General features: G+C 48.8%; 1 protein-coding gene across 1 annotated transcript in view; it reads right to left on the bottom strand.

The window, feature by feature from the left end:
- The window catches only part of diaph2 (diaphanous-related formin 2), a gene marked incomplete at its 3' end in the record, with an annotated part of 387,717 nt that overhangs the window by 230,079 nt on the left and 131,436 nt on the right, over positions 1 to 26,202 (bottom strand). The window contains exons 13-18 of the mRNA XM_084459450.1: positions 22,265 to 22,381; positions 17,500 to 17,618; positions 16,506 to 16,570; positions 14,769 to 14,873; positions 9,921 to 9,983; positions 5,238 to 5,597 (exon numbers count right to left, since the gene is read on the bottom strand). Of these exons, the coding sequence (XP_084315576.1) occupies positions 5,238 to 5,597; positions 9,921 to 9,983; positions 14,769 to 14,873; positions 16,506 to 16,570; positions 17,500 to 17,618; positions 22,265 to 22,381 (829 nt within the window). The remainder of the gene's footprint in view (positions 1 to 5,237; positions 5,598 to 9,920; positions 9,984 to 14,768; positions 14,874 to 16,505; positions 16,571 to 17,499; positions 17,619 to 22,264; positions 22,382 to 26,202) is intronic.

Raw genomic sequence — 26,202 nt, 5'->3', positions numbered from 1 at the left:
CGCTACGGTATGTGATGAATAAAATGTGACAGAACAATGACATGGATAGACCCTTGCTGAACCTGAGACCTGAAATCAGTTGTTGCCGTGGTTTGCCACGCCCCGGGCGCGGCCCCGGCGCTAAGTGACGGCGCTAAGTGACGTCATACATCTCGGCGGCCGGCTCCTGCGCATAGTCCATAGCAACGCCGCTGTGTTTCGTGATGACGGTTTGCTGCTAATGTGCGAGATGCCGCTCCTCTGCTGGTCCATTGAGTCGAGTGGGGGCTGCGATGGCCCTCCACAAGACGCCACCGGGGCACTTGTGTGAGGCCGGGACAAGTACCGTGTTGCGCCTCCTCCATCCGCCCCCCTCGACAGCGCGAGGAGCGTCCGTCCTCCGAGGCGCGGGGGCCACTCTAGAAAGACGGAGAGAGGGCCACCGCTCTTGATGACAAGCTGTTTTTGAAGAAGCCACGGGGTGCTAGCGAGTGTGGGAGCGCGGCTGAGAGAGAGTGCTGTGACGGTGGCCCTAGGTGCTCTTTAATGGAGAGCAGGGCCAATGACGGTTATTGTGAGAAGAGCATCATGTGGGTGTCTCTCCTCGCCCAAGGCCCATTGATAACGTGCTCCAATCCGCCACGCAAAAAAATCAAGGACTAACAATGAGCTCTAATATTGCATGAATAGAATTGCCCTTTCAATAATTAGATCTGTGCTTCACAGAAAGAAAGAGAAGGGGGGCACAGACGTCCACCGGCGCGACAACAACGGCAACGGCACTCTTTGACTCGGAAGAAGCCGGAGTTATTCGAGCCATGCGAGCGGCTGCTGTGAAGTCTGACGACCCCTGACAAAGCAGATGACTGCGGATACAGAGTTCGAGGTCGAATGAGTCCGCTGGCAGCTGCTACTGTGAACTCTCAAGATGGCCTAGTGAACCTACTGTAATGAGTAAACGACAAGTTAGATTAGAGTTGAATAATGAAAGAGTTCATAGAGAGAACCACACTGTACTTTATGAATTTACAGCACTGGCAACACTCCACGCATTGGAAAATAAGGGAGGTTTTTGGATCCTGTTTCGTTGTTCCCTCATACAGTATATTTCTGTCTCTATGAGAGTAATTGTTGTGCTAATTTATAAAATTACAGCAGTGTCACCTTGAAAGGATAATTATACTTCCGCATCGTTTGTAAATCCAAATTGCTCGTTTATAGACAATTTGGTTGTTCAGCCCAAGTCTTGCAATGCATATCGTAAAACAAAAATGAAGGAAAGGCTGTTCTCTGCTCTGACACAGGGAAGATGTTTGGTAGTGTGAATGGCTAAATACATGCAAGCAGGTGGTAATTACAGCTGTACAGTACAAAAGATAAAATGACAAACACTACCCATGTGTTACTCTTTTTTTTATCAGTAAAAAAAATAAATGGTGAAAGTCTGAAATTGATTCGAAAATTGTTTGTTTCAAATCTTTCTTCTTTTTTTATTTCTTTGAAAAAACGCTAATGGAAAAACCATGGGAATGATGTGGAACGTATGGGGCCACAGCCCGGTGACCTAAACCAGGCGCTCTTCCTCAGCTTCACCGTGTCTCACAGCACAGCGCAGATATCGACTCTAACCCCGGGCTCTGGGCCCCCCTCCCGCCACTCAGTGTGGAACAGTTGATAGAGCAGCGTGTCCCAAATCACTACTTCACACCATCCATCCTAATGCATCCCCTCCACTCCCACTCCCCCAGAACTAGCCATAGCCTCCCTCGGACGAATCTGACAACTCCCCGTCGGTAGGTGATAACACCGTGGGCTGTCTGATCCAGATCGCCCCCTGCCTCCTGCTCCTGCACCCAGGTCAGTGCTGAATGGTATTTGTGGGTTTGAAGTTTGAACTGATACACAGTGTACGTGTTCATGTGTAAGGACTGTAAGACCCAGATGGGTTGAACAGCCTGACCTCTGACAGCTTCCCAGCGTGCTCCAAGTTCGGCCTGTTTGAGCTCGAGCTCCTTTAAGTATTTGTTCCAATCGAACTCCAGCTGTAACGGCAACGACTCCTTCTGCTGTTCAAACGTTAAACCAGGCACAGCATGTGGAACCAAAGCAGGAGCCGGGCTAGAAGAAGCCAAATCTTCCACAGATGCTGCTAGCATCCCAGACTCAATCAGACTAGCCTTCAAACCAGTCTCTCAATGTTGTAATGGTCAGCCAATTTCAATAGCTGAGCCAAGAGTGCTTCAGACGGAGCACGAAGGAACTCACTCACATTTGATGCCATATTTTTGTATGGAGCTAAAACAGACTAGTCTACCGAAAAACAAAATAAGTGCAACCCACCCTCCATTCTACGGAGTACACCGAACCAGCACAAATAAAATGCAAGCGCCGTTCCACCAAGCACACAAGAAAGAGAGGCAGGATAAACAAGGAGCTGCCCCAACCCATGCTAATCTCAACCCTAGTCTTCGAATGGCTTTGTGGCGGGTACTTACGCACTAACCGCCACTGTCTAGACCAGGCAACCACTGGCGTGGTCCTCAGACAAGACACTCCAACCACAGTCCCCAAACAAAACAGAAAAACAGATTATGCCCAAAGGGGCAAAATAATGTTCTTTGTAGTCATCGACACCACCACAACTCTTTCTCTAACTGCTGCACCAATGAAAGGAACAGTAAACAACCAAACAACCAAACAACCAAGGTAAGAACTGAACTGAGCTGTGACCAGGAACACAAACCGCTCGCCCGCTGCTGGGCTCCAGAGGTAAAAGTTCTTGTTTATTGCACCGAGTGACGTTTCGAGCTAAAAGCTCATCTGATGAAGAGCTTTTAGCTTGAAATGTTACTCGGTGCAATAAATTATATCTGGGGGGTCCTGTGGGTGATTTTCAAATGCATGAGGAACAATTTTACTATCTCGCCAACTCATACACTTCTGCCCTCTCTCTCTCCCTCCCTCCATCTCTCTCTCTCCCTCTCCCCCTCTCTCCCTCCCTCCCTCTCTATCTCCCTCCTTATCTCTCTCCCTCTCCCTCCCTCTCTCTCTCCCTCCCTCCTTCTCTCTCTCCCTCTAGCTCCATCTCTCCCTCCCTCTCTCTCTCTCTCCCTCCCTCTCTCTCTCTCTCCCTCCCTCTCCCTCTCTCTCTCCTTCTCTCTCTCTCTCCCTCTCTCTCTCTAAGTTCCTCCCACTCAAACATAATGACATATTAGACATTCCATGCACCCACTAGGTTCATCAACGAAAAGAGAACGCTTCCTCCAATATGCATCAGGCCACAAATAAACATGTGTATTCATACAGTAGGAGCTGTGGTTGGGATGGATTGGAGAGCGATCCTCCACCTCCATCTTGTTTATTTCTTTGTAGAAGCCAGGCCACAGTGGCGGCTGGCATCTCCACGCCTCCATCTGCTCCGAACAGAGAAGACAGATGACTCCATCGACTCAGGAGACACAGATTGCATTCCCTCAGGTGGCTGTGAATGCCTTCGAGTGCTATCTACCCATTTCATTTGCATCTCCCTGCTCTCGTTGCCTGCTGAGGCAAGGTTAACGCGCACGCACACTCCCTCGTTCCTTCATCGGGCGGGAGATAGATGTGCTAAAGAGAACTTCTGAATCAAAACATATTTATACGAACGCGGGGTGAACTACGCACGCAGACACATACGCACACACACACACACAAGCGCGCACACACACACGCACACACACACACACACACACACGCACATCCAACGAAAGAGAGGCCCAGCTGGTAATAATGAGATACAATAGCCTGAAGTGTTGTCTCTGTAACTGTATACACAAAGGAGTTCCCATCTCAGCTGCTGTAAAATGTTGTAAATAAAATCAGCCGTCACCGGGCCCGGGTAGCGCGCTGGATTTGCATATGAGCTGGAGAGGCGTGGCCTGTGGCGGCTCCGCCAGGTGAGGCGGACCCAAGGGTCCCAGACAGACGCACCCGTCCCAATCGCTCGGTTTCATTTCACTCCATTTCACTTAATCCCATTTTTGGGGGGCAAATGATGAAAAGAAAGAAGAAAAAAAAGAAAAAGAAAAGAAAGATAAGATGCTCGTCTACCGTTGAGACCAAAGTTCAAAAACAACATTAAAAACACCCATTCTCTTCTAACCCCAACCCTCACTTATGTTTCTTTGCTCAAAATAATCAATTGCCCTCCATTAGCAGTTTGTGCTTTGTTCCTGTCACTTATATGTGATCTAAGTGCTCAATAAGCCTCCACTTCCCATTATGATTCAAAATTCAACTCACAAACCGTACAGCCCGGCAATAACATTGTCACCGAGTGCCGCAATGCAGGGACATAGCAGTCGGTTTGGCAATTATTGAAGAAAGCGAGGTCACACATGCAAAGCATCAACAAATGAATGCTGTTTGCAGCGCTGAGAGTCCCTGAGTCTGTGGGCAAATGACCTATCGGAAAGCAGAACCTCCATCAAGGACACTTCCCTTCTGAAAATATATTAGAACGACGTTACATAACTTATGCTTGGAGTGTGAAAGCAAGGACATTTTTAAGAAGTGAAAACAGTTTACGGCGGGACTCTTTTGTAACGAGTGATAACGCACGTGCGCCGCATGTGAAGACATATATGAATAGACCACGAATCACAATGGTGCTCATTCAGCTAGGGCCTTCACATCCATCTAGAACTAGGGCCTTTATATCACCCTATACAGCTAGGAACTTCACATCCATCTAGAGTTAGGGCCTTTATATCCCTCTATACAGCTAGGAACTTCACATCCATACAGCTAGGGCTTTTATATCACTCTATACAGCTAGTGTCTTCACCTCCATACAACTAGGGTCTTCACCTCCATACAGCTAGTGTCTTCACCTCCATACAGCTAGTGTCTTCACCTCCATACAGCTAGTGTCTTCACCTCCATACAGCTAGGGTCTTCACATCCATACAACTAGGGCCTTCACCTCCATCCACAGCTACTGCTTTCAGCAAGAGAGGACTCTGGCATTGGCGGATCATCCGTACTATTCAAGTGGGCAGCCTTGCCATAATCGTGATCCAGCTCAACGTTGTGGGTAATTAAGACAGAGACACACATGCAGATTTTTTTATAAACTCGCTGTGTACCGAGGGTGGGGGAAAAAAGAGCAAGAAAACCTTATCTTCATGTTAGCACGTCGCGGCGTAATGAAGCGACTTCTGTTCCGTCTACGGAACCGTAGCAGTGGACAGAGTGCATGCTGGGAGCGCAGGCCGTACCTTTGACCAGTTGACCCTCTTCATGACGATCTCGGGCTTGTAGATCCTCTTGGCCTCCAGACCGTAGGGCAGCTTGACGACGGGGATGGCGACGGGGGCGCCGAATGGCGGCGGAGGCGGCGGTCCGAAGCCGGGCGGAGGCGGCGGCGGGGGGGGTCCGCCGCCCGGAGGAGGAGGGGGCGGGGGCGGCGGGGGCATGCCGGCCATGCCCGGGAGGGGAGGCGGAGGCGGCGGGGGAGGCGGGCCGCCTCCGGGCGGGGGCGGCGGCGGAGGCGGGGGAGGGGGCGGAGGCGCCGCCCCCCCTGGCAAGGGCGGCGCCGGAGGGGCTCCTGTTCCGCCCGCCGCTGGTCCGGCCGCGATCTGCGGGACACGAGAGAGTGATGTCAGAGATTGAAGACACCCCCCCCCCCCCACACCACCCCTCACCCCTCCCCAGAGAAATCCCTGTCACTCATGATAAAGGTCTGGGATCAGGGGACCAGAGCTTTCAACATCGTTACATGCATTTCACCTTCCTGGCTTATGCCCCTGGGATGGCGCTGTGTGCGTGCGTGTGTGTGTGTGTGTGTGCACACGTGTGAGTTCATGTGTGTGTTTGGTAAAAGCACCCCCCTCCCCCCAGCTCAAGTCCCGTTCCCTGGGTTCCAGTGTCACTTTGCTCTGCAGCATACCAAACAACATCCACCTGTACCACGGCCATCCTATCAACCAGCCATAAGCCGGCTCTCGAAGGACTTCTCTCTGCCTCTGCTCCACCCCCGGCTGGGGAAGTGGGTCGCCCTTGGCTCCCTAAGATGATGACCCAGACATATTAAATATGGACGTATATAGAGGAAGACCGAATAAACACGGCGGTGAGGTGCTGTGTTGTCATCATTTTCTTTATGAGCGCTCAGGGGAGTTTTATGATATGTTAAGTGTGCTTGGGGGTACACAGTATTATACTTTACAGTGCTGCATTCTGACAACATTCACTGCTTAAGAGTGTGTACAGTGTGTGTGTGTGCGTGTGTGTGTGTGTGTGTGCGGGCATGCATGTGTGCGTGCATGCGTGAGTGTGAAAGCACTACATGAAGGTAGTGTGAAAAGGCTGAACTTTTGATGCCATGTGTCCCTGGTTGTTCTGCTTAGAGATGCAGTCTGTAATCAAGTGTAGTGGGCCTCTAAAAGCCACCGCAGTGCTTGTGCCACTAGCACTTCTGAAGTCATTTTAAAACACAGGGGACGAATGTGACCCAGCACAGAAAACTAGGCTTGCGAATAGCAACTTTGCAGGATGGGCCTTTGGAAAAAAAATATGTTTTCAGTCTAAATTCAGTTCAAATTCCTGAACATGTTGATTCTAGTATTGAAGGCATAGCTGTACAGGGTCTGTAGATATATCCCTCTCTCTTTTACAGGCAAACGTTGCTTAGGCTGTGTTCCAAGCATTGTAATCCACTCGCAGATGATGTGGCTGTCAAAATGTGTATTGCTGTGAGCTTAAAACCTACATGGGCAATGACTACATTATTGACAATAACTACATTATTTTGATTTTAATAATTACCATAATTAGCATTAATGGCTATTCACCAGCTATACCTGCCGTACATCAACAATGGAAATGGAAAGGAAAGTGTCTCACAAAAGTGCCAGCATTGTTCAAGAGAACATAAGGGCAGGGTGAAATGAATTTGATTGGTAGACAATGTGAACGGAGCGTTAATGTCTGAGCGGTAAGGACGGCTTTGGACTGGGATCAACTGTAATTCTTCTCGTGCAATAAGGGAGGAATATTGTCATTTTAAACACAAGAAAGGGTTTTAAGTGAGGGAGGTTGACTGGTGAGCTTTGAACAAGCCTTTGAAAGAGACTCAGTTCCTACTCCCATCCAAATAGCACTGTAAAAGAGTGACTTATCAAAGATTTATCAAAACGACAAAATGTCCCAGTTCAGATGGCAAAGTGTGAATATCCTTGCAAATTGTTGCCCTTAGCAACATTAAATAGGCATATCTCCTTAAATATGTGTAAAATTGCAGTGTATGTTACGTAATTTAAAAGGTATGAATCTGCACATTGCATGGGAAAATCGTTTTTTCCCACCTTGAGTCTAGTTTTCTGTGGCTGGTCACACATATAACAGAAAAAACAGGAGAAGGCACATTCTTCGAAAGGAAATAAATGCTGTTTCTGTGAATGTGCTTCCACTCTGAAAAATAAAACCCCTGACGAGGCCTTTTAAATGTTCTGTTTATGTAGAAGAGTCACGCATTTCAAACGGTTTACCTGGCGACGTATAATTTGGTGTGTTCCATTTCATCACAATCTTTAATAGGTGGGCCTGAACCGTTAGGAGTTGATTAACACTCAGATTACCTCCGTGCAATTTGCTAACAGATCCAGTGCATGCGCGGGATACAGCCACCTGAACCAGTTTAGCTAACGAGAGGCCTGGAATTCTAATGCTGTACCAGCAGTATCTATAGCAGCATGGGTTGGTGCTACAGTGTAGATATTAGGGCTGCTCGATTAATCGGATTTTAATCTAGATTAAGATCTGGGCTGTCAACGATCATTAAAACAAAATAATCGTCATAAAACGATTTTGCACAAATCAAGTGCACCCTACACTGCAGAGCTATACTGTCTCCCATGGGAGAAATGTATCTAATCCAAAGAACATTGTTAAAAAGAAAAGCAAGTCAACATTTAATAAATTAATTGTTATCAAAGTCAATGTATAATTTGATATGTTAAGAAAATTTTAAAACTTTTGATTAAAAAAAAAAATAATTAAATGAATGATCGTGTTAAATAATTGTGATCTCAATATCAATCAAAATAATCGTGATTATGATTTTTGCCATAATCGAGCAGCCCTAGTAGATATGGCACAATATTCTCACTTACACCCATTCCCTGTTGATGTGCCATGAGTAGAATGGTCTGGCCACTGGGGGGGGGGGGGGGGGGGCAAGCCATGGCTTCTACCCAAAGATAAGGAATGCTGCCGCCCCATCAAGTCCAAATGATGAGTCCTCACAAAGCCAGGCAGGAGTGACAGGAGTGAAATTAAACCCATTACCGATAAGAGCCGGGCCAGCGGTCCCACGTCTGCCCAATAATTGGGCTTAACAGTATAAACAGGTATTTATAATCATTGATAACGGGTGGTGAAAGACTGTTTAGAGACAAAACATATGCAAATAGGACAATTACAGGCTCCATAGCATAGATAGGGATTTGAACTTTGATTTAGATGAAAGCCCTTTCTTCAGAAAAAAGTTACACAGTGCTTTTCCCACAGCTTTGACTGAATGAGTTTCTCATTTCGGAGAACCTATTCCCATCCGAGTGCCCTCACCCCTGCTGTCTGGATTACCCAGGTAATATGGGACTGGTCTCATTTCTAAAGTGTTTGATTACACAATGCCATTAGCGGATTGTTTATTAAGAAGGAAATTAAAAAGGTGTATCGTGAGCAGCGTCTGAGGCGTCCAGTGATTACACGTCTGTCAATCTCCGGCCCTCCGTGGCCCGTTTTCCCTTTAAAGATTAATACAAGAGAACGGGAGGAAATTAGCTGCTAAATTAGAGTACCGCTGTTTCCACGCGCACAGGCCCTCTGAGCAGCTCTATTCCCGGTCTCCCTCCCTCTCTCTCTCTCTCTCTCTCTCTCTCTCTCTCTCCCTCTCTCCCTCCCTCTCTCCCTCCCTCCCTCCCTCTCTCTCTCTCCCTCCCTCTCTCTCCCTCTCCCTCTCTCTCTCTCTCTCTCCCCCTCTCTCTCCCTCTCTCTCTCTCTCTCTCTCCCTCTCCCTCTCTCTCTCTCTCCCTCTCCCTCTCTCTCTCTCTCCCTCTCTCCCATCACACCTGTCCCTGCAGTGTCTATAGAATACTAATCGGCCCTAATGTTAAGAGGCACCCGAGGGACCTGAGCAATCCAGCACTATCCCCAAAGTCTCCTCACTCTTTATTTATTTATTTTTTAAACGTCAGACTACCTTGCATCCATCCAACAGTCTAGGCCTCTACCGCATTCTGCTTATCTGGAGAGTTTTGGTTTTTGTTTTGGGTTTAGGTTCATCTTTCATCTGCTAAGCATGTTTAGACGCTCACAGTTCTACGCTAACAGCCCAGGCTGGTGCTGAGTGCTAGCTGGGGGTCAGGGAGAGGTGAGCTGGAGTGAGAAGGGTGTCCTAATGGCTTTCTGGCGGCCGGCCTCATCTAGCCTCATCTGGAGCCCTGATTGGCTGAGCGGCGTGGGCGGATATGAAATCGTAACCGTCCGCTGAGAGATCGGCAGTCTTCGGGACTCAACGAGGAGGGGTCTGGCAGGCGCGTAATTAACTTGGGCTTTTATACAATTAAAACATCCACACCCCAATATGATCTCTAATGAGCAGTGGAGAGATTCAATCATAGAGTGTTTACTGAAAAAGAATCGCATTAAGCCTGTCAGGAAAGGGAGCGCCTCGCTGTGGACTCGCCGCCAGTCTCACGTTGTTGCCAATGCCGACTGCGATGCTGAAAAAATTCAATTTCCGCTCAAAGCTCTGGTCCTGTTTTATTACACTCATGATTATTGCTGTGCAGGTTAAGAGTTCAGTGTTGGAGATGAGGTTCGCCAGGGAGTGAGCGATAGTTTCCAGCCGTGTTAGAAGCGAGGGAGAGACTCAGTGAGACAGAGGAGACACCCACCTTGGCCTCAAATTCCCTGAGGAGATTCTGGGCCTCGTTGAGCTTGTCTTTCTCACTAGTTAACTGGACAGACAGCACACGCGCGCACACACACACACAAACACACAAACACACACAAACATGGGGTCGAACACAAAAACACAAAAGAGAGGCACAAAGAGGAAGGTTAGGAAGACAGAGAAGGAGAAGGATTAAACCTTTTACAAGGCAGACGCCGACGCCACACACCAGCAGAGGAGGGAGGAGCAGACGAGCGAGCCGCAGAACGCCGCTGACGTTAACGGAGAGCAGGTTAACACGGAGCAGGTGCGCTGCTGATGCGTGCGCAGCATGTGTGTTTAAGCGGAGGCGTGTGTTTGTGGTTAATGTCATAATACAACCTAAACATGATTTAATCCCGAACTCAAATTTTTTTTACCAGTGGAGTGCATCGACTGTAGCAGATCCCAAGTCTGTTTCCATTTCTTGCCCAGATCCTCAAAGCCTGCCGCTGTACGCGTTTGACCTTTTTACCTTTCATCCCCCTTTCATGTAAATGACGGGCATTGATTTTAACATCAAAACTCAGTTTTAGAAAAGTACCTTGGGTGCTTTTATGTTTCACTCTGTATGACCTCGCCAGAGGAAAGGAGACAGGCCTAACAGCCCGGGAAGTGTAGCTGGCTCCACACTCTGTAGCTGCTGAAGCAGACTTACTGCGAGACCAAGGTCAATTCAATACTGAATACGGTACGATGGCAAGGGAGATGGAAACTTCCAGAAAGACCTGGGAATAAAAAAAAAACTTCCATTTTGCAAACGAGTTTTGAAAGTGGTCAAAGTGCAGTGTTTAAGGCGAAGGGAACTTTTCTTTTCTGCTTCATCTTAGGGAGTGCTAATTTAAGGACCATGACCTAATGGACGAGAACTTCAACTGCTGTGGCGATATGGTTGTGCTACGTTGACTACAGACTTCAAGCCAGTTAATTTGCAGTGCTTCTAGTGCATTCCCACTGGCGAAGTGCTTGGCTGTAACTCGGGGCGACGGCTGTGAATGTATGGTAGTGACGGCGGCGGCATTGTGAGCGCTGCCCTGTCATTACTCGCTCCAGCCAATCACATAAAGGGAGGCAGCGGGAAGACTGGCGCAGAGGGAGAGAGAGAGAGAGAGCGAAGGGATAGAGTGGCCCGCTAGCCCTCCGACCTTCGGTCTGAGCCTTGCTGGGTCAGCTACGGCACCGCCATGTTGATAAAAACCGATTAACGGGACGGCCGCGAGCTCTCTGAGGTACCGTCGCTGTGCTGCATCATTCATATAACCCTCAGACAATTCTACCGTTAGCTCACAAATCACCTCCATTCACAAGAGCTGGGGTTAGCCGGGGCGAAGGGGCGGGTGTTGCGATCGCGCTGGGTTTCGTCGATGTTTACAGGGGGCGGGGGGGGGAAACACACTCCAGATCAGGGGGATAGTCAAACAATGAAGTCAAACGGGAAGCTTGTTACAATACAAACGCTTCCAAAGACAATAGTCTAATTAAATCCGTCGCTCCCCTGACAAGGTGCAAAGCGTGGGCCGGGAAACGCGCTGGTTTTTATATGTGTGCGGTGAGTTTCCCACTTGATGAACAAACTGAATGTGGTTCTCTACACAGATTTAGCAGCCGGGCGCCTCTGTCGGATAATGGCTTTGTATGGCGCCGCCTGTCAGAGGTGGATTAGGTTACATAATGGCAGCTTTTAGTCTTCTCTCGGTGCTGCTGCCGTTCCCAAACCTTTCAAAAGCTTGACTGTAAATTGTTTTCAAGGCAGGAAAAATAGAACAAATCAAAAGACAACAGCTGGTCCTGTGTTAAGGCTAACATCATAAATACTACCCAACGATTCAAATACTTCAGGTATCTGCATTTCATAGTATTGTAGAATTGAGCTGTCACTGAAAATGTGCACCTTCTGCATACATGGATCTTAATCAGGGGTCTCAAACTCTAATTTACTTGGGGCCACTGCTGGTATCGTCAACTCATAGGAGGGCCACTTCAATGTCAACTTCCAAGTACTACTAACTATAAGAAAGTTCAATATTTCTGAAAATGTCATTTTTCATTTCCATAACTAGACTCACAAGTCAGTCTCTAAATGTTGCAAGACTATTCCATAACTAACATTTTCATCATACAAATTCACACAGGTTTCTATACATTTTAATATATTTTAACAGTTAGTGCAAATCTTTTTTTCCTTAGTTTTATTTTATCTTGACTAGCCTACATTTGTACTTCATTTTAGCTGCAAGATGCATCACTCCTGGCAACAAGCCTGCCCTGGACCTATACTTGCATATATTTAAGTTCAAGTTTGTTTCCATTTCTTGTCAGACACTTGAATACTTTTGTAGGCTACTATTCCATTTCTTGACACTTATCATGAAAGACTGCTGAAACGTCAGCCCTCTCAGCTGTGTGGCTCGCTCTCAGCTGTTCTCCATGTTTAGTAATGAATAACGCTTGACATTATATTCATTTAGAACGGCGACTTTTTTCTTGAATATCAGGCAGGTAGCTTTTCCATTGAACTCCACAAAAAATACTGCAATGTCCATCTTTCTTGAAACTGTCTGCATTCCGTTCATAGTTCGTAGTCACGTGTGGATTGATTGCACCTGTGACTGTATGCAGCATGCACCTCGCGCGCTGCGCACAATAACAGCCTTTCGCTCCATGACTTGAATGTCTCATTCTAGGCCCGCCTGCCGGCGCCGTGTACAAGAAATAATTTTGCGGGCCGAATTACATTATATTTCTGACATCATGTCCCGGGCCGGATGAAGGGGTGGGGCGGACCGGAAAAGGCCCGTGGGCCGGGAGTTTGAGACCCCTGATCTTGATGACGGTTACTTCGCAAATGAATCACCCCCAAAAAACGCTCTGAGCAATCTGTTGTTGAAAGCCCTCAGCACTAAACAGCACCCGGCCTTGGTGCTTTGTGAGCCGACAACAGAAGAAAACTCGCAGAAAGCCACTTCAAGGAACCCACGTAATAAAGGGTGCACTTTGAGCGTGACAATGGTCCTGTCGTGCGCCCACATGTCCACGCTTATGCTTCCATTCACCGAGGGAGCCGGCGGCGTGCCGGGCCACCCGTCGCCGTGTTTGTGCTCGCTCTCGGCGGCGAGAGCGCCGCGCGCTTCCTCGCCGAGGCGGACGCGCGTGGACGTGAGGAGGCCCAGCGGCGCCGGGGCTTTGAAGGAGCGTTCAGAGGAGCGCGGGATGAAGAGGGCCGCCTCTCGGGGACCGGCCGGCTCCACGCTACCTGGTAACGCACCACAAAGAGCCTGGCTTCAAAAGGGCCAGGCCTGCTGGGGGGTGGAGGGTGGTGGCTGGTTGGGTGGGGGGGTTTAATGGGGGGGTGTAGCGGGTGGTGGCTGGTTAGTTTAATGGGGGGGGGTAGAGGGTGGTGGCTGGTTGGGTGGGGGGGTTTAATGGAGGGAGTGTAGAGGGTGGTGGCTGGTTGGGTGGGGGGGTTTAATGGGGGGGGTAGAGGGTGGTGGCTGGTTGGGTGGGGGCTTTAATGGGGGGGGGGGGGGGGGGTAGAGGGTGGTGGCTGGTTGGGTGGGGGGGTTTAATGGGGGGGTGTAGAGGGTGGTGGCTGGTTGGGTGGGGGGGTTTAATGGGGGAGAATGTTTGGAAACGCACACAAAATAAACCTCCACTGAGGGAGTTAGCGCAGGCTGACGGGTTTGATGAGCTCAATGCTGTGAGGGGAGGGACGTGTGTGTGTGTGTGTGTGTGAGAGAGAGAGAGAGAGAAAGAGAGAGAAAGAAGGAACGGAGGAAGAGAGGGGAAGATGGAGAGTGATGAGGGGAGAGGGGGTGGAGAGGCTCCGGACCACGGCGACGGCCTCAGGAGTATGTGCGGGCGGGGGGGGGGGGGGGGTCTGAGCGAGTGATGGACGGGTCTGGGGCGAGGGAGCAGGTAGCGAGCGGTGACACGGCGCTCAGGCACAGGAAGTGGGGGAGTGAGGGCTGCACGCACGTTACGCCAAGTCAGGGAGGGGGGGGGCGAACGCTTGACCTTGGTTGGCGTGCGCTGCCCAGGGACCTTCGTGATAGTGACTCGTCCTCAGGAAGGCGCTGGTCAGATGAGCGGGGGCGCACAATAGTGACGGCCAGAGATTCGGTTTGGAGAGAACGATCTTAGCTATGGATGCCATACCATCTTTCAGCAGTTGAATATTATACAGAAGCAAACAAAGGAACCAGACCTTTGTCCCGAGGCGGAACTAAAGTGTTTCAAATTGGGTTATGAGGAAATAGCCGTCGTTTTCTGCGCTTGCGTTCGAGAGTTTTCTCTGGAAAGAGATGGTGATGTCAAGGCCAGCAACAAAACCTTATCCGTCTCCGCGATGATAAGATTGCATAGAACAGGTTGTGATGGAGCAATTCACCAGAATCAAATCCCGTATCTTAAAAAGGAGATTGACCCTTTATTAAATCAAACGCTCCCTCACGGCTGAAAATAACCCCACTTAGAGCCGGCTTGCATCCGTGATTTGGGTGGACAAGGCTACGGTTTGACCAAATTAACAAAAGCGCTTATCATAGCAAACATATCAGCTCTGGCCGTGATAGTTTTAAAGAACACTTAAGGCCTCCTCTGATATATATGATGTAATCAATGAGGGCTTTGAAACTTTTTCTTCGAAAGAAAACGTTGCCTTTTGTTATACTGTATCCTATGCTTCTGTCAAAATGGATGATATTGAACTACAGAAACGTGGTGTGCAGACTCTGGTGTAAAAGCTCAGTCCCTCTCCTGTGCGTGTCTCTCTCTCCCGTGGGGAGGAGGGCGGGGGTGGCGGGGGGGTTACCTGTGCCTGCAGGGTGCGGATCTGACCCTCCAAGTCTTTGATTTTCTCCTCCTTCTTCTGAGACTCGGCTTGGGCCTCCTGCCGGGCGCTGAACTCCTCATCGAACTGTCACAAGCCAACACACACACACACACACAGGTCAGCGCGGTAGGGCGTCTTGAGAGAATGACCAACCGGCGGGACACATCGACACAAGCCGGCAAATACTGTCTCCCACGCGGCGGCCCGTCTCTGTCCGTAGCTCCCCGTGGCCCCTACCCCGTGGTTCTCTGTCCGTAGCTCCCCGTGGCCCCTCCCCCGTGGTTCTCTGTCCGTGTTTTGGGTCTGGCTTTCATGTGTGATGATGGGCCTAACCTTTGTGGGAATCCTCCCATGTCAGGACAATGTTGTCACTGTCCCAGCGGGGGGGGGGGGGGGTCTGGGTCTGACTCCACACACACCCAGAGCTCCTCAGACGTCCCCACTCAACGGCAGGGGTGCGGGGGAAGATGAGGTGGGCGCTACCGTCTAAATCTGGTCCAGCATGGCTTTTAATCAGAGTCGAAAGTGGTGCGTGAGATTCAGAGCAGACTTGGTCGGGTTCTGCTGAAGGGACCGACACGATGCATCTGTCCCGTTTGACGGCGGCGTGCGATCCAATCACACGACCAGCTGGTACTGCTTGTCCCACCACTGTTTTCCTCAATCAGTGTGATGTTGAGAGATAATCTCTGTGGTTCAGCCAGGAACTGGGCCCAGTCCCCCTTCCCCTCACCCTAACCCGGGTCCATATCCTTTTCCTATCCCCCACCCTACCCCAACCCCTGCCTCTATCTGGACCCAGGCACACACACACAGACATACACCAGTGTTTGCCATGTCTCTCCTATGATGTTTTAGCTCTTTTTTGCGTGAAAATGTAATTTAATGTAATTTATTGATCTATAAATATCCTTAGCCGTTAGACAAACATACTCCTGGAGCTTGCTCGATCGCCTTGTTGAGAGGGGTCAGGGAAGAGTTTTTACAGCTCACTTTTCTGGCCCCCGGGTGATACTGTTTTTTTTCTTCCCTCTGGAATATGTAGAGAGTGGGTCGTATGCCCACCTCCCTTGTTCTCTGTAAAGCGCATTGTGTTGCCTCTGTGTATGAAATGTGCTATACAAATAAAGCTTTGATTGATTGATTGATTGATTGATTGATTGATTGATTGATTGATTGATTGATTGATTGATTGATTGATTGATTGATTGATTGATTGATTGGCTGATTGATTGGTTGATTGATTGATTGATTGATTGATTGAGCCGTGTAGATTTAAGTTTAAGATTGTTCAGGTGCAAAACCTTCTTGATTTCTTTTCTTTCTCGTATCATTCACTGATGGGTTAGACACCCCCCCCCCCCCCCCCCCCCACAAATCGAGTCACCGTTGGCTCCTTTGTCATGATGGATTAGAAGGAAGGTTGTGAGCAGTGTCTGTACATATCTTAACCCACCCTCTCACTACGCTGTACAAACAATTGTGCGTCGGAGCATCTGCATCGATCCTTGTAATACTGATACAGATCATGTTGCTCAGCTGCCAGCTATTGATCAGGGCATTGAAATCAATAGCTTGTCTGGGAGCAGGAGGGGGGGGGTACCTTTCTGACTGGAAGGGGGTGGCATACCAATGGGACTGGGAGGAGGAGTGTGTGTGTGTGTGTGTGTGTGTGGGTGTGTGTGTGTGTGTGTGTGGGGGTGATTAATGTCTCACCTTTTTGGAGAACTCTGCCGCCTTCTGCTCGCTCTCCTCTACTTTAGATTTATCCACACACTGATCTGGAAGAGAGAGAGAGAGACGCCCGGCGGGCCGCCACCATCAGCCGCCATGACGGGACGAGCGCCTCGATGGGCTCTGTGCAACGTTAACACCCTACTTTAGACTCCCGGTCTGAGTTGATGTGAACGCTCAGCAGAGAGAAGGGAAAGTGCCTGTTTTCTCTCCCCTCAACGTATCCTCGGAGAGAGAGACGTGTATTCTGTTCCGCAGGTCGCCAGCGTGATTTTGAGCAGACACAAGTCCCGCATCGTTGCTATTCAGCTCGTTGAGAAAACACAGAATGTGTGTCTTTACGGATAAGCCATACTGTAGAAACTTTTAACGAGCCTTTATTATTAGTCTAGAGTAGAGTTGTTTGACTCATTATGCTCTTTATTTGAGGGGATGAATGTCTGCATATCCATTGTTGGGGTGAATAGGCCTCGTTTCCTTGTGATTCCTTGAGCGCTACAGACAAACGTCGTCGCTGAGCAAAACGCAGCGCTTGTGAAGAGACCCGGTGTGTCACAGTCACACCTAACAGAGGATGAATCACTCACGCATAATGAGACCACCTTATCTTATATGTCAAGCCGCTGCAGGTGTGTCTGGGAGGAATCTCGAGGGGGAATGGGGAGGTAGTGAGAGGGTCTGCGGGATATCACGACATTTTTAGCGACGCCACTGATGCCCCCTCCCCCCCCCCCACACCCCCCCACTGTGGCGCAGCTAGTATAAAAAGAAAACAATACGCCTGGAGAATGATTTAGAATGAATGAGACAATTATTAATCACTTAACATACCAAAATATCAAAAGTTATCCAAGTTTTCTTTGTATTTTCTACCTCCCTGCATCTGGGTTAGTCTGAGGAATGGTATCACAGTACTGGTCCACAAAGTAGTGTTGCATTGTGGGAGCAAAAGTCAAAATGGAGGCCTCGAACCTACCAACGAGGTGGCTGAAGTCCACGTCCAGTCTCTCCCTGTATGCAAAGTCCGGGTCCATGCCGCTGCGGTGAAGGACGACCTGGGATATACATTCTTCTATCACTTTGTAATACTGAGGCCTAAGAGGAAAGGGAACACAACGCAACACAATTAAGATCGCGGCAAGATATGAGTGACACTGTGAAGGGCTGATTCTCTAAACAAAACGACGTGGAGGTCACGAGACCGCGTCTCTAATAGATTGCTGGTGGGGAGAAAAAAAAAAAGTTCAATTAAATTTGATCACTTGCTTTTACCCTGATCATGAAATCGGCAGATTAATCTCGCCTTGTGGATCTCCGTGACCCTGTCCACGTCAAGGTGACGAACGGAGCCCGGCCCGCCGTGCCCTCTCGCACTAATTCGCAATCATCTTCGCCAATTAAGGGTGGCCATCAAAGCCGAAATGCAAATCTAATCAGTGGTAATGTGTTGTAATTATAAGCACAATTGTGGGGAAAACAAGACTGTGTTAGAGGTGTGACAGACAAGTTCACCTGTCTCCGGACGCCATCAAATCGGCCCCGCGACTCGCGTTCCCGCCACATAGGTTGTCGCCTGACCTTTTCCCAGTTATAATATCAACTTTAATTGCGAGTGACATTTAGCAAATACAATGTCAACCTATGCTGGAGCTCAGCGGTGGCAAATAATTATGTTCCAGGCATGACCTTGAATGTTGCCAGCAGATATGAAATATTCTCCCACCAGAAATGTCTCCTCTCCTCTGCCTCGCAGCCGGCATGCATTTTAATGATGGGGGAACCGCTCTGAGAGAGTGTCAGCTCCAAACCCTCTCTGGAAAAACGTAGAGGATAATTTGTCACTTGCTCCCGGTCAATGCTAGTTAAATCCTGGATCCCACCGAATGTCTGCGAATCAGTACAGGTTAGAGTACAGTCTGGAACATGAGTTGGAGCAGTCATATCAAACTTTACTTTGGTTTGGCTGACTTATTTGATCATGCCCTGAGGGAAGTAGTGAATGTAAGAGGACAGTGTGTCTCTAGAGACTCGTGGACTTGGCTAAAAGAAGTATAATACTGTCGTTAGTTCCCCTCATGGGCTAAAAGAAGTATTATACTGTAGTTAGTTCCTAATATGTGTGTGTGTGTGTGTAGTATGTGTGCAAGTGTGTGTATGTCTGTGTGTTTTGGCGGGGGGGGGGGGGGGGGGGGTCTATCCTTTAAAAATAACTAGCTCTGATACCCGTTGGAGCACTATGGACGCCAACTAAATACTGTACATCTGCGATCACTCCAGCTTAGCCCATCCAATTAACTTATTTGCAAGTCTTTGATACCCACTGGAGCATTAATCAGTAATTGGCCATTTAGTCTATTATGCCCATATACCCGCCACAATATAGCAGACATGTTGTGTTTGGCAAGTCCTGTCTGAATGATAGCTTGGTTTGGCTATTGTTTGCAAGCTAGTTAGCTACTACTGTTAGGTGGACAATAGTTTAATGTTTGTTTCAGGGCAGCCGCGCACTAATTTGGGGCAAAGCTGCAGCTCAGCTGATGAGCAGGCAAATTCATTTTCTAGTAGGCAGCTGGAACGCTGGGGGCGGGTTCTATTCGGAGCAGTATTGGCTGGCGGCTGGGATCAGTATTTTATGTGAAAATATGCTAAAACGTAAATTAATTAAAAAAGCCGGCCCTGTCCAAGACCCGTGCCAAATATGAACGCTGTCAGGTGTCAGAGGAAAGTCTGGACGGACAGACAGCAGACAGACAGCAGACGGCGGACAGGCCGGCCGGCCGAGGGTAGCTCTATTGTAGTATAGATATTCATATTCAGAAAAAAAAAATGCAATAAGTGGCATTTTTTGATATATACTTTCGTGTCTGTGACTATCAATGGCACTGCTTCTATTGATCCCCGCGTGTCTCCTCATACGTATGAATGTGAATGAATGTTGGTGGTGGTCGGAGGGGCCGTAGGCGCTGATTGGCAGCTAAGCCACGCTTCTGTCAGTCTGCCCCAGGGCAGCTGTGGCTACAGATGTAGCTTACCACCACCGGTATGACTGTGTCTGAATGAATACTGGACTCTGTAAAGCGCTCTGGGTATCATGAAGGGCGCTATATAAATCCAACTTGATTGATTGATTGATGACCCCTAAATAGACATATGAGAGGGAGGCCTAGCTACAGTACCCCAGGAGCTCCAGCATGTCAGACTGGCTGTGCTCTAATTTCCTGCTGGCCTCTCCTGCCAAGACCCCGCGCTTCTCGGAGATCCTCTGTATTTCCACGCACGGCGGTTCAGAAGCCCGGGACGGTGGTTGAAAGTCCTGCTTTTCTATTGGCTCCCGGACGGGGAGGCAAGGGCCACAGGCGCCGATGTGACTGAAACATCAGCGGACGCGGACGACCTAAAAATCCGGGTCACGCCGCGTACCCGTGTAGAATCTACGACAGAATAACCCAATACGCTCCGAGCTTTCCTACGGATGAGAATAGCGGCACTATCCCTGGATATGAGTCGGGCCTTTTATTTCGACAGCGAAGTCAAACGCTGTGGGTTATACCTCGGACGTGGGCAGGACATTTTTCCGCGACGTCGGCACGGATCTCCGTTTAAACGCGCGCGGGTTCTGAAAAGCGTGAAATAGCAGAGATTTATTCCGGTGGCGGCCTACTGTCGGGCTGACAGGGGAGCACCCTCGCTACAGTCGCCCTGCCAGGCTTAGTGCCGCTGCGGCGCGGGCTTACGGCTGTCACCGATGTAGACCACATCAGTATCTCCGTAAGCCGCCCTATTTTCTCAGCCCCCCCCCCCCCCCCTCCATCGTCGCCACCGCCGCCGCGCCTGTGTGGAGGGGGAAGGGGGAGAGAGGGGGGGGAGGAAGTGACCCAGAACTGTCAGGGCCTCGCTGGAACGAGGGAACTAGCGGGCAGAGCTGGCGATGTGTCCCCGGCACTAGTCCCCTCCCTCCTTCCCTCCCGCTCTGCTCTTCCTCCTCCTCCTCCTCCTCCCTCTGGCACCTTCCCTCCTCCAAGCGCTGGCCCCGGCTCCCAGCCCTCCCCCCCCCAGCCCCTGATCCACACCACGCGCTGTAATCCCCATATCGCTGCGCTCCAAACCAGATCTGCTCTGTATGGGTTTGATCTGCTCCCATTCCTTATGTGCTGGCTTGAGAGGATAATTATCCACAATAAAACAAGCCCTGAGGACGGGGGGGGGGGATGGGGAGGGGGGCGAAAACTGCTGATGGTTTGGAGAGGTGTTCCTCAAAGCCGGCGCGCACACACGTACACACACACACACACACACGTACACACACACACACTCCCGGTGGGCCTGGCGGGACGGAAGTCGCTGTGATTTGAATCCAGAGTTGTTGTTTCTTCGCGGCGGTGGATAATCGGGGTGCCAGACACGTTGTTTTAAAAGGCACGCCCGTCCTGCTGGGATATCGACGCGGGCCGCGTGTCTTCCATTATTTACGCCGCGCCTTTGATCACAGAGCCGTCTCCGTCGCGCCCGTGGAAAAGCCGGCCTCCATTGGCTGATTTGGTCTGGCAGCGCGACACGCCGCGACGCCACCCAGGGATGAGCTGGAGGGCTGTGTGAAGAGCCGCGTGCCAGAAGGGCCCTTGCGACGCAGGGCTATCTCAGGATGTGTGTGCGCGGAGTGTGTGTGTGTGTGTCCACGCGTGCCCGTTTGAGCGCGCGCGTTTGTGCACGCGAGCGTACGAGAGCGCGCGTGCGCACGAGCGCACGGTGGAAACGTACAGTATATTTAAAATCCCATCTTTAATAAGCCCATCCATATTTAATGAGCCTCGGTAGTGATACGTTAACGTGGGCGTTGAGGAAGGTTCTGGTGTCAGACGGGGGCAGAGAAACAGACAGGAGTGCTGAGGTGGACTTCGCCGTACTAGCTGGTTAATGTGTTTTCTATTTCTCACTTCCTCCAACGAGATGAAGAATCCATTATTCATAAACCAGAGTGAGCAGCAACTTGTCTATGGTAACTTCCTCTGTCTCCTCCCCCTCACAGCCTCGCTATCCGTTCCCTTTTTTCCCCCCCGAAATCTCTTATCTGCAAAAGGTCTGACGCAGCAGTGAATTGATCACTGTCGTTCCATTCAGAGGGACGCCATTCTTCTCTCTCTATGACTGACGCGTTTTTTTCTACTTTCGAGAAAAGTCGAGAGGGGGGCAGCGATTTGAATAATTACCTAATCGTTCAAAACAATGTACTTGTACATTTTTGCTCCGATAAAATGTAGCTCTTGGCTTAGTTACAAGGGGGAGCCAGAAGAAACAGACATCTGGAATCTGGAATGCTAAGATGGCCCTTGATCTCCCAAGGCTACAGTACATCTTCCTAGCTAAGTGAAGGCAGATGGAAAAGCATTCATGTGCAGATTGTAGATCTCTGAGAGAAAACCAACGCTGGAAAATAGTTCCCCATCTTTGTGGGTCAAGCCACATTTTAAACAAGGTGAAAATGTGTGTTTTGTTATCAGATCCATCAAGGAGGGCTTAGAGGAGAGAATAACCTTGACCTTTAGAACCTTTTGAGTTATTCAGGGAAACTGGCATTAAAAGAGGCTTATCTTTGTGTAAGTCAGTGTCAACTGTGTCAAATAAGCTAGTCCAGGCATTAGCATGGTGAGTCAGGGGTGTTAAGGGAATTCACCCAGTCATGCAAGTGTGGTTGATAAAACCCCAGGTACAGGTAGCATTGAAAGGAGACGGACGTAGCTCACCTGACGTAGTAGTCGTTCCTGACGAGCAGAAGGTGCTGGAGGATTGACAGGAAGTAGTTCTCCGAGCTCGTGTCTTTCACCATGTTGGACAGGAGATGGTAGACCTCATTCATGTCAGTGCAGAAGAAGGTTAAGGCACATACAGCATTGTGATCTCGATGGCACAAGATTGAACGACGGCAAATAGAACGGGTCGCCATTTAGTGACCTATCAGGAGGAAGATCCAATAGGGTTTCATCAGCTTTCTCTCTTTTCTTTTTTAGAAACCCCTGAATAATTCCATGCATCCTCAGTGTTTTTTTTTGTTTTGTTTGTTTGTTGTTGTTTTTTTCCAAATGGCAATAAAGGCATTTGTTGTAAGAACATGAGCTAACTCTGCTCCAGTGATTCCTCACATCCAACCTCCCTTCGGGGACCAGCTCAGTAAACAGATACAGTAGCTTGAGGTGGAATTGACAATAAATAAATAAATCCAGGTCCCCCGGGGTGACCTGTCACTCTACACCTTTAAAGGGGGAAATTAATCACAAGAAAAGTCCATGGGTTTGAATATTTTAAGGGAGAATCATGAAAAGGAGATCAGTCACTGGGAAAATATTGCTGAGATATGGTCTTGAGATTGAACCTGGCTTGTCCATGGACAAGAAAAGAATGTGTTCTTAAACTGGCAAAAGGTATTGACGATGTGCCTGACAACTCCGCTCCCCGAGGAGAGATGTTGGATCAGACAGAGATGAAATCATCCTCCTTATTTCCCTTTTTTCTACTTTCGCTCTCTCCGTTTTTCTTCTTTTTTTTTTACAATTCTGTTTGAAACGTACAGTACAGTAGATGGATCGCTGGCCATTTGTTTCTAAAACGAACGTAAGCTGTCAGAGCTCTTACCACAACAACACGGAATGTATTTATTTTTATATAGAATATTACCAATTTATTTTGATATCGAAAGCAAGGTGAGGCATATCTAATAACAAACTATCTATATCAAGACGAGACCAGCATTTAAGCCTGATAGTGGTACTTCAGCCTTATCTGTCGAGATAGAATAGCTGTTATGCCACCGAATATTCATGTGGGAAACCATCGAAGAATCAAGACTGCATTCGATATTTGGGGCGGCTGTATAGCTCAGGGGTAGTGCGGGTCGTCCAAGGATCGTAGGGTCGTTGGTTCGAATCCCGGCTCCTCCTGACTGCATGTCGAAGTGTCCTTGGGCAAGACACTGAACCCCAAATTGCTCCCAATGAGCAGGTTAGCACCTTGCATGGCAGCTGCCGCCATTGGTGTGTGAATGTGTGTGTGAATGGGTGAATGAGAGGCCTTCATTGTAAAGCCCTTTGGATAAAAGCGCTATATAAGTGCAGACCATTTACCATATTTCCCGAATTTCCGCTTGAAACCAAATAATTAGTTTATTCAAATGATTTGCTTGAGATAGGAGGCCCTCTCTTGAATATTCAACTTGTTTGAAAAGCCTGGGGTTACACGCCATCAAATAAACAGCCCTCTGGTAAATCTGAGCACACATGGGCAGAAGAAACATGGTGGCATGGAGCTCTGCATTAGGCTGGAACAAATTAAACATTGGTTGCCTTCATAATACCTAGTGTGTGTTTTGACAATGTCTGCTGAATATGATGCTTTGACTGGACGAGCGAGGCTATACGGGCTGTCTCTATGGGATCTGTATTCTTGTCAGTCGGCGAGGAAGCGGATAGCCCTGATTGTGCTCTTGTTTAAAGCAGGGGGCGGGGCCTGTCTTCCATAGACAGCTATTCTAGGGCTCCTCAGCTCCACTCTACATTTTATTTTTTTATTTATTTTATAGTTTAAAATTCAGAGACAGTGCACATTAAGGAACATGCTGGTTTAGCCAAATTGGCTTATTTCCAACCATAGTCTCTGGGGCAGATGGCATGAGCACTACAATAATTAAAATACATTAAAATACATTATAACAAATAATACATAATTACATAAAAAACATACAAATGTCAGCTAAGGACCTGACGGGCACGCACGCTCTCCCACACACACACACACACACACACACACACACACACACACACACACACACACACACACACACACACACAGACAGACACACACACGCACACACACAGATCAGTGTTGACACTGCTGGTTCTCCAGAAGCCATTTCTTAACCCCACTTTTGAAAGAGTGGTAAGTTGGGGACTCTGATAGATTGTGGCTGAATCTCACTGCTGGGTTGCTTTGAAGGAGAAGACCGCCTGGCTAAATGCACTTATTCTCGATGGTAACGTGCAGTCACCCCTAGCTGCACCTCTCCTAACCCTGGCTGAGGCAGATTTGAGTTCGATTAAACCGGATAGAGGAGGGGGAGCTAACCCATGCAGGATCTTAAAGACCAAGCAGAGATTTTTGTATTTAACTAAACAGGTTATACTTTTTCAAAATATGGCACTAGTGATAAGAAAATTGCTTTTTATCTAAGGTTTTCAGTGCTTGTTTATAAAGTGATTGCAGGGGGTTTAAATCAGAATTGCGAGCATTTTACCAACTTATCAGACCGTAATTAATGTGGGAAAGAACCAGTGAATGAAACCTCTGTCAGTGCTTCCATCATATGCTGTACTATATTTCTACATATTAAATATTTAATAAACGGATCAATCCTTTCGAACACCGTTTGACACTTTCCTATTAACTTTGACCACGTCGTATGTACTGTAATTAAAAGAGTCTCCCCATATCAAATTTGGCGGATTGGGAGTGCAAGCTGCTCTGAAGTATAATTTGCTTCCTCTGTATTATCCCGGATGAGGCCAATGAGAATTACCAAGGCAGTGAGATGCAATTATAGCCTTGCCACACTGCTATTCGAGCCGACATAAGGAGGAACCCAGCGTGGGAAAGTGTCCAAGTAGCTACATCTATCGGTTAGCTACAGACCGCATGAAAACCCTATAGAACAATGATTATGCACTGGGCCGACAATTCTCTTTCTTTTCCTTCTCTCCCTCTTTACCGGTTTATTGCTACTCGTGTTGTGGAGCTGCGGACCATGAATAAACATGAGCGGCAGGGAGGTGAGATGTAGAGCAGTCAGCGGTAGGGTCAATCAATCACCATTCCATAAGCCATTAATATTCATTATTGGCCTGGAGTCACCTCTCCACCGCAGCCAGGCATGGGCTGGACACACAGGAGACGAACCTCCCCGTGTTAATATTCATGAGTGAGAGAGTGAGAGTGAGTGTGAGAGAGAGAGAGTGTGCGAGAGAGACAGAGGGAGAGAAAGTGTATGGTGTGTATCTGTGTGTGTGAGAGAGAAAGAGAGAGAGCGGGGGGGGAGAGTGTGAGAGACAGAGTGTGTGTGTGCGTGTGTGTGTGTGTGTGTGAGAGAGAGAGAGAGAGAGAGGGAGGGAGAACGAGAGTGTGTGTGCCAACACTAAGCAGACAGAAGGGACTGAAGGAGCTAGGGCATTCACATCATGCACACAGCTCACAGATCAATACCACATTGTCCTTGGAAACAAACATTGGGACCTCTACTCTAATTTGTGAACCTGCTCAAGCACATCATTAATCCAGGTGCACTCCCCCCTCCCTCCCCTCAACCCCCCGCCCCCTTCCTCCCTCCCTCCCTCCCTCCCTTCCTCCCTAAGCGTCAACACAAGCTGTCACTCAGCCCAGCAGTCAGTGGGTGATTTTCCAGCACTGTGGGATTTGAGGAGACCAACGTTGCCGGAGCGAACATCTGTAAAACAGTGTCAGGGCCGGGGACGCCTGCCCACAGTGTCAGCCCTTCACACGGGCCCTCAGAGAAGACTACTGAATTATTTAGCCATCTGGCTGAGGGTGCTCGAGATCTCAAACCCCAGGCTCAATCAGCGCTCGCAGTGCTAACTACCCAACAAGTCTGCGGATGACTGGAAGAGGATGAGAGAAGGCG

This window comes from Borostomias antarcticus (genome assembly GCF_949987555.1).
Source record: "Borostomias antarcticus genome assembly, chromosome: 28".
Taxonomy (NCBI): domain Eukaryota; kingdom Metazoa; phylum Chordata; class Actinopteri; order Stomiiformes; family Stomiidae; genus Borostomias; species Borostomias antarcticus.
The sequence above is the reverse complement of the archived record's forward strand: the minus strand, read 5'-3'. Positions and strand labels throughout refer to the sequence as shown.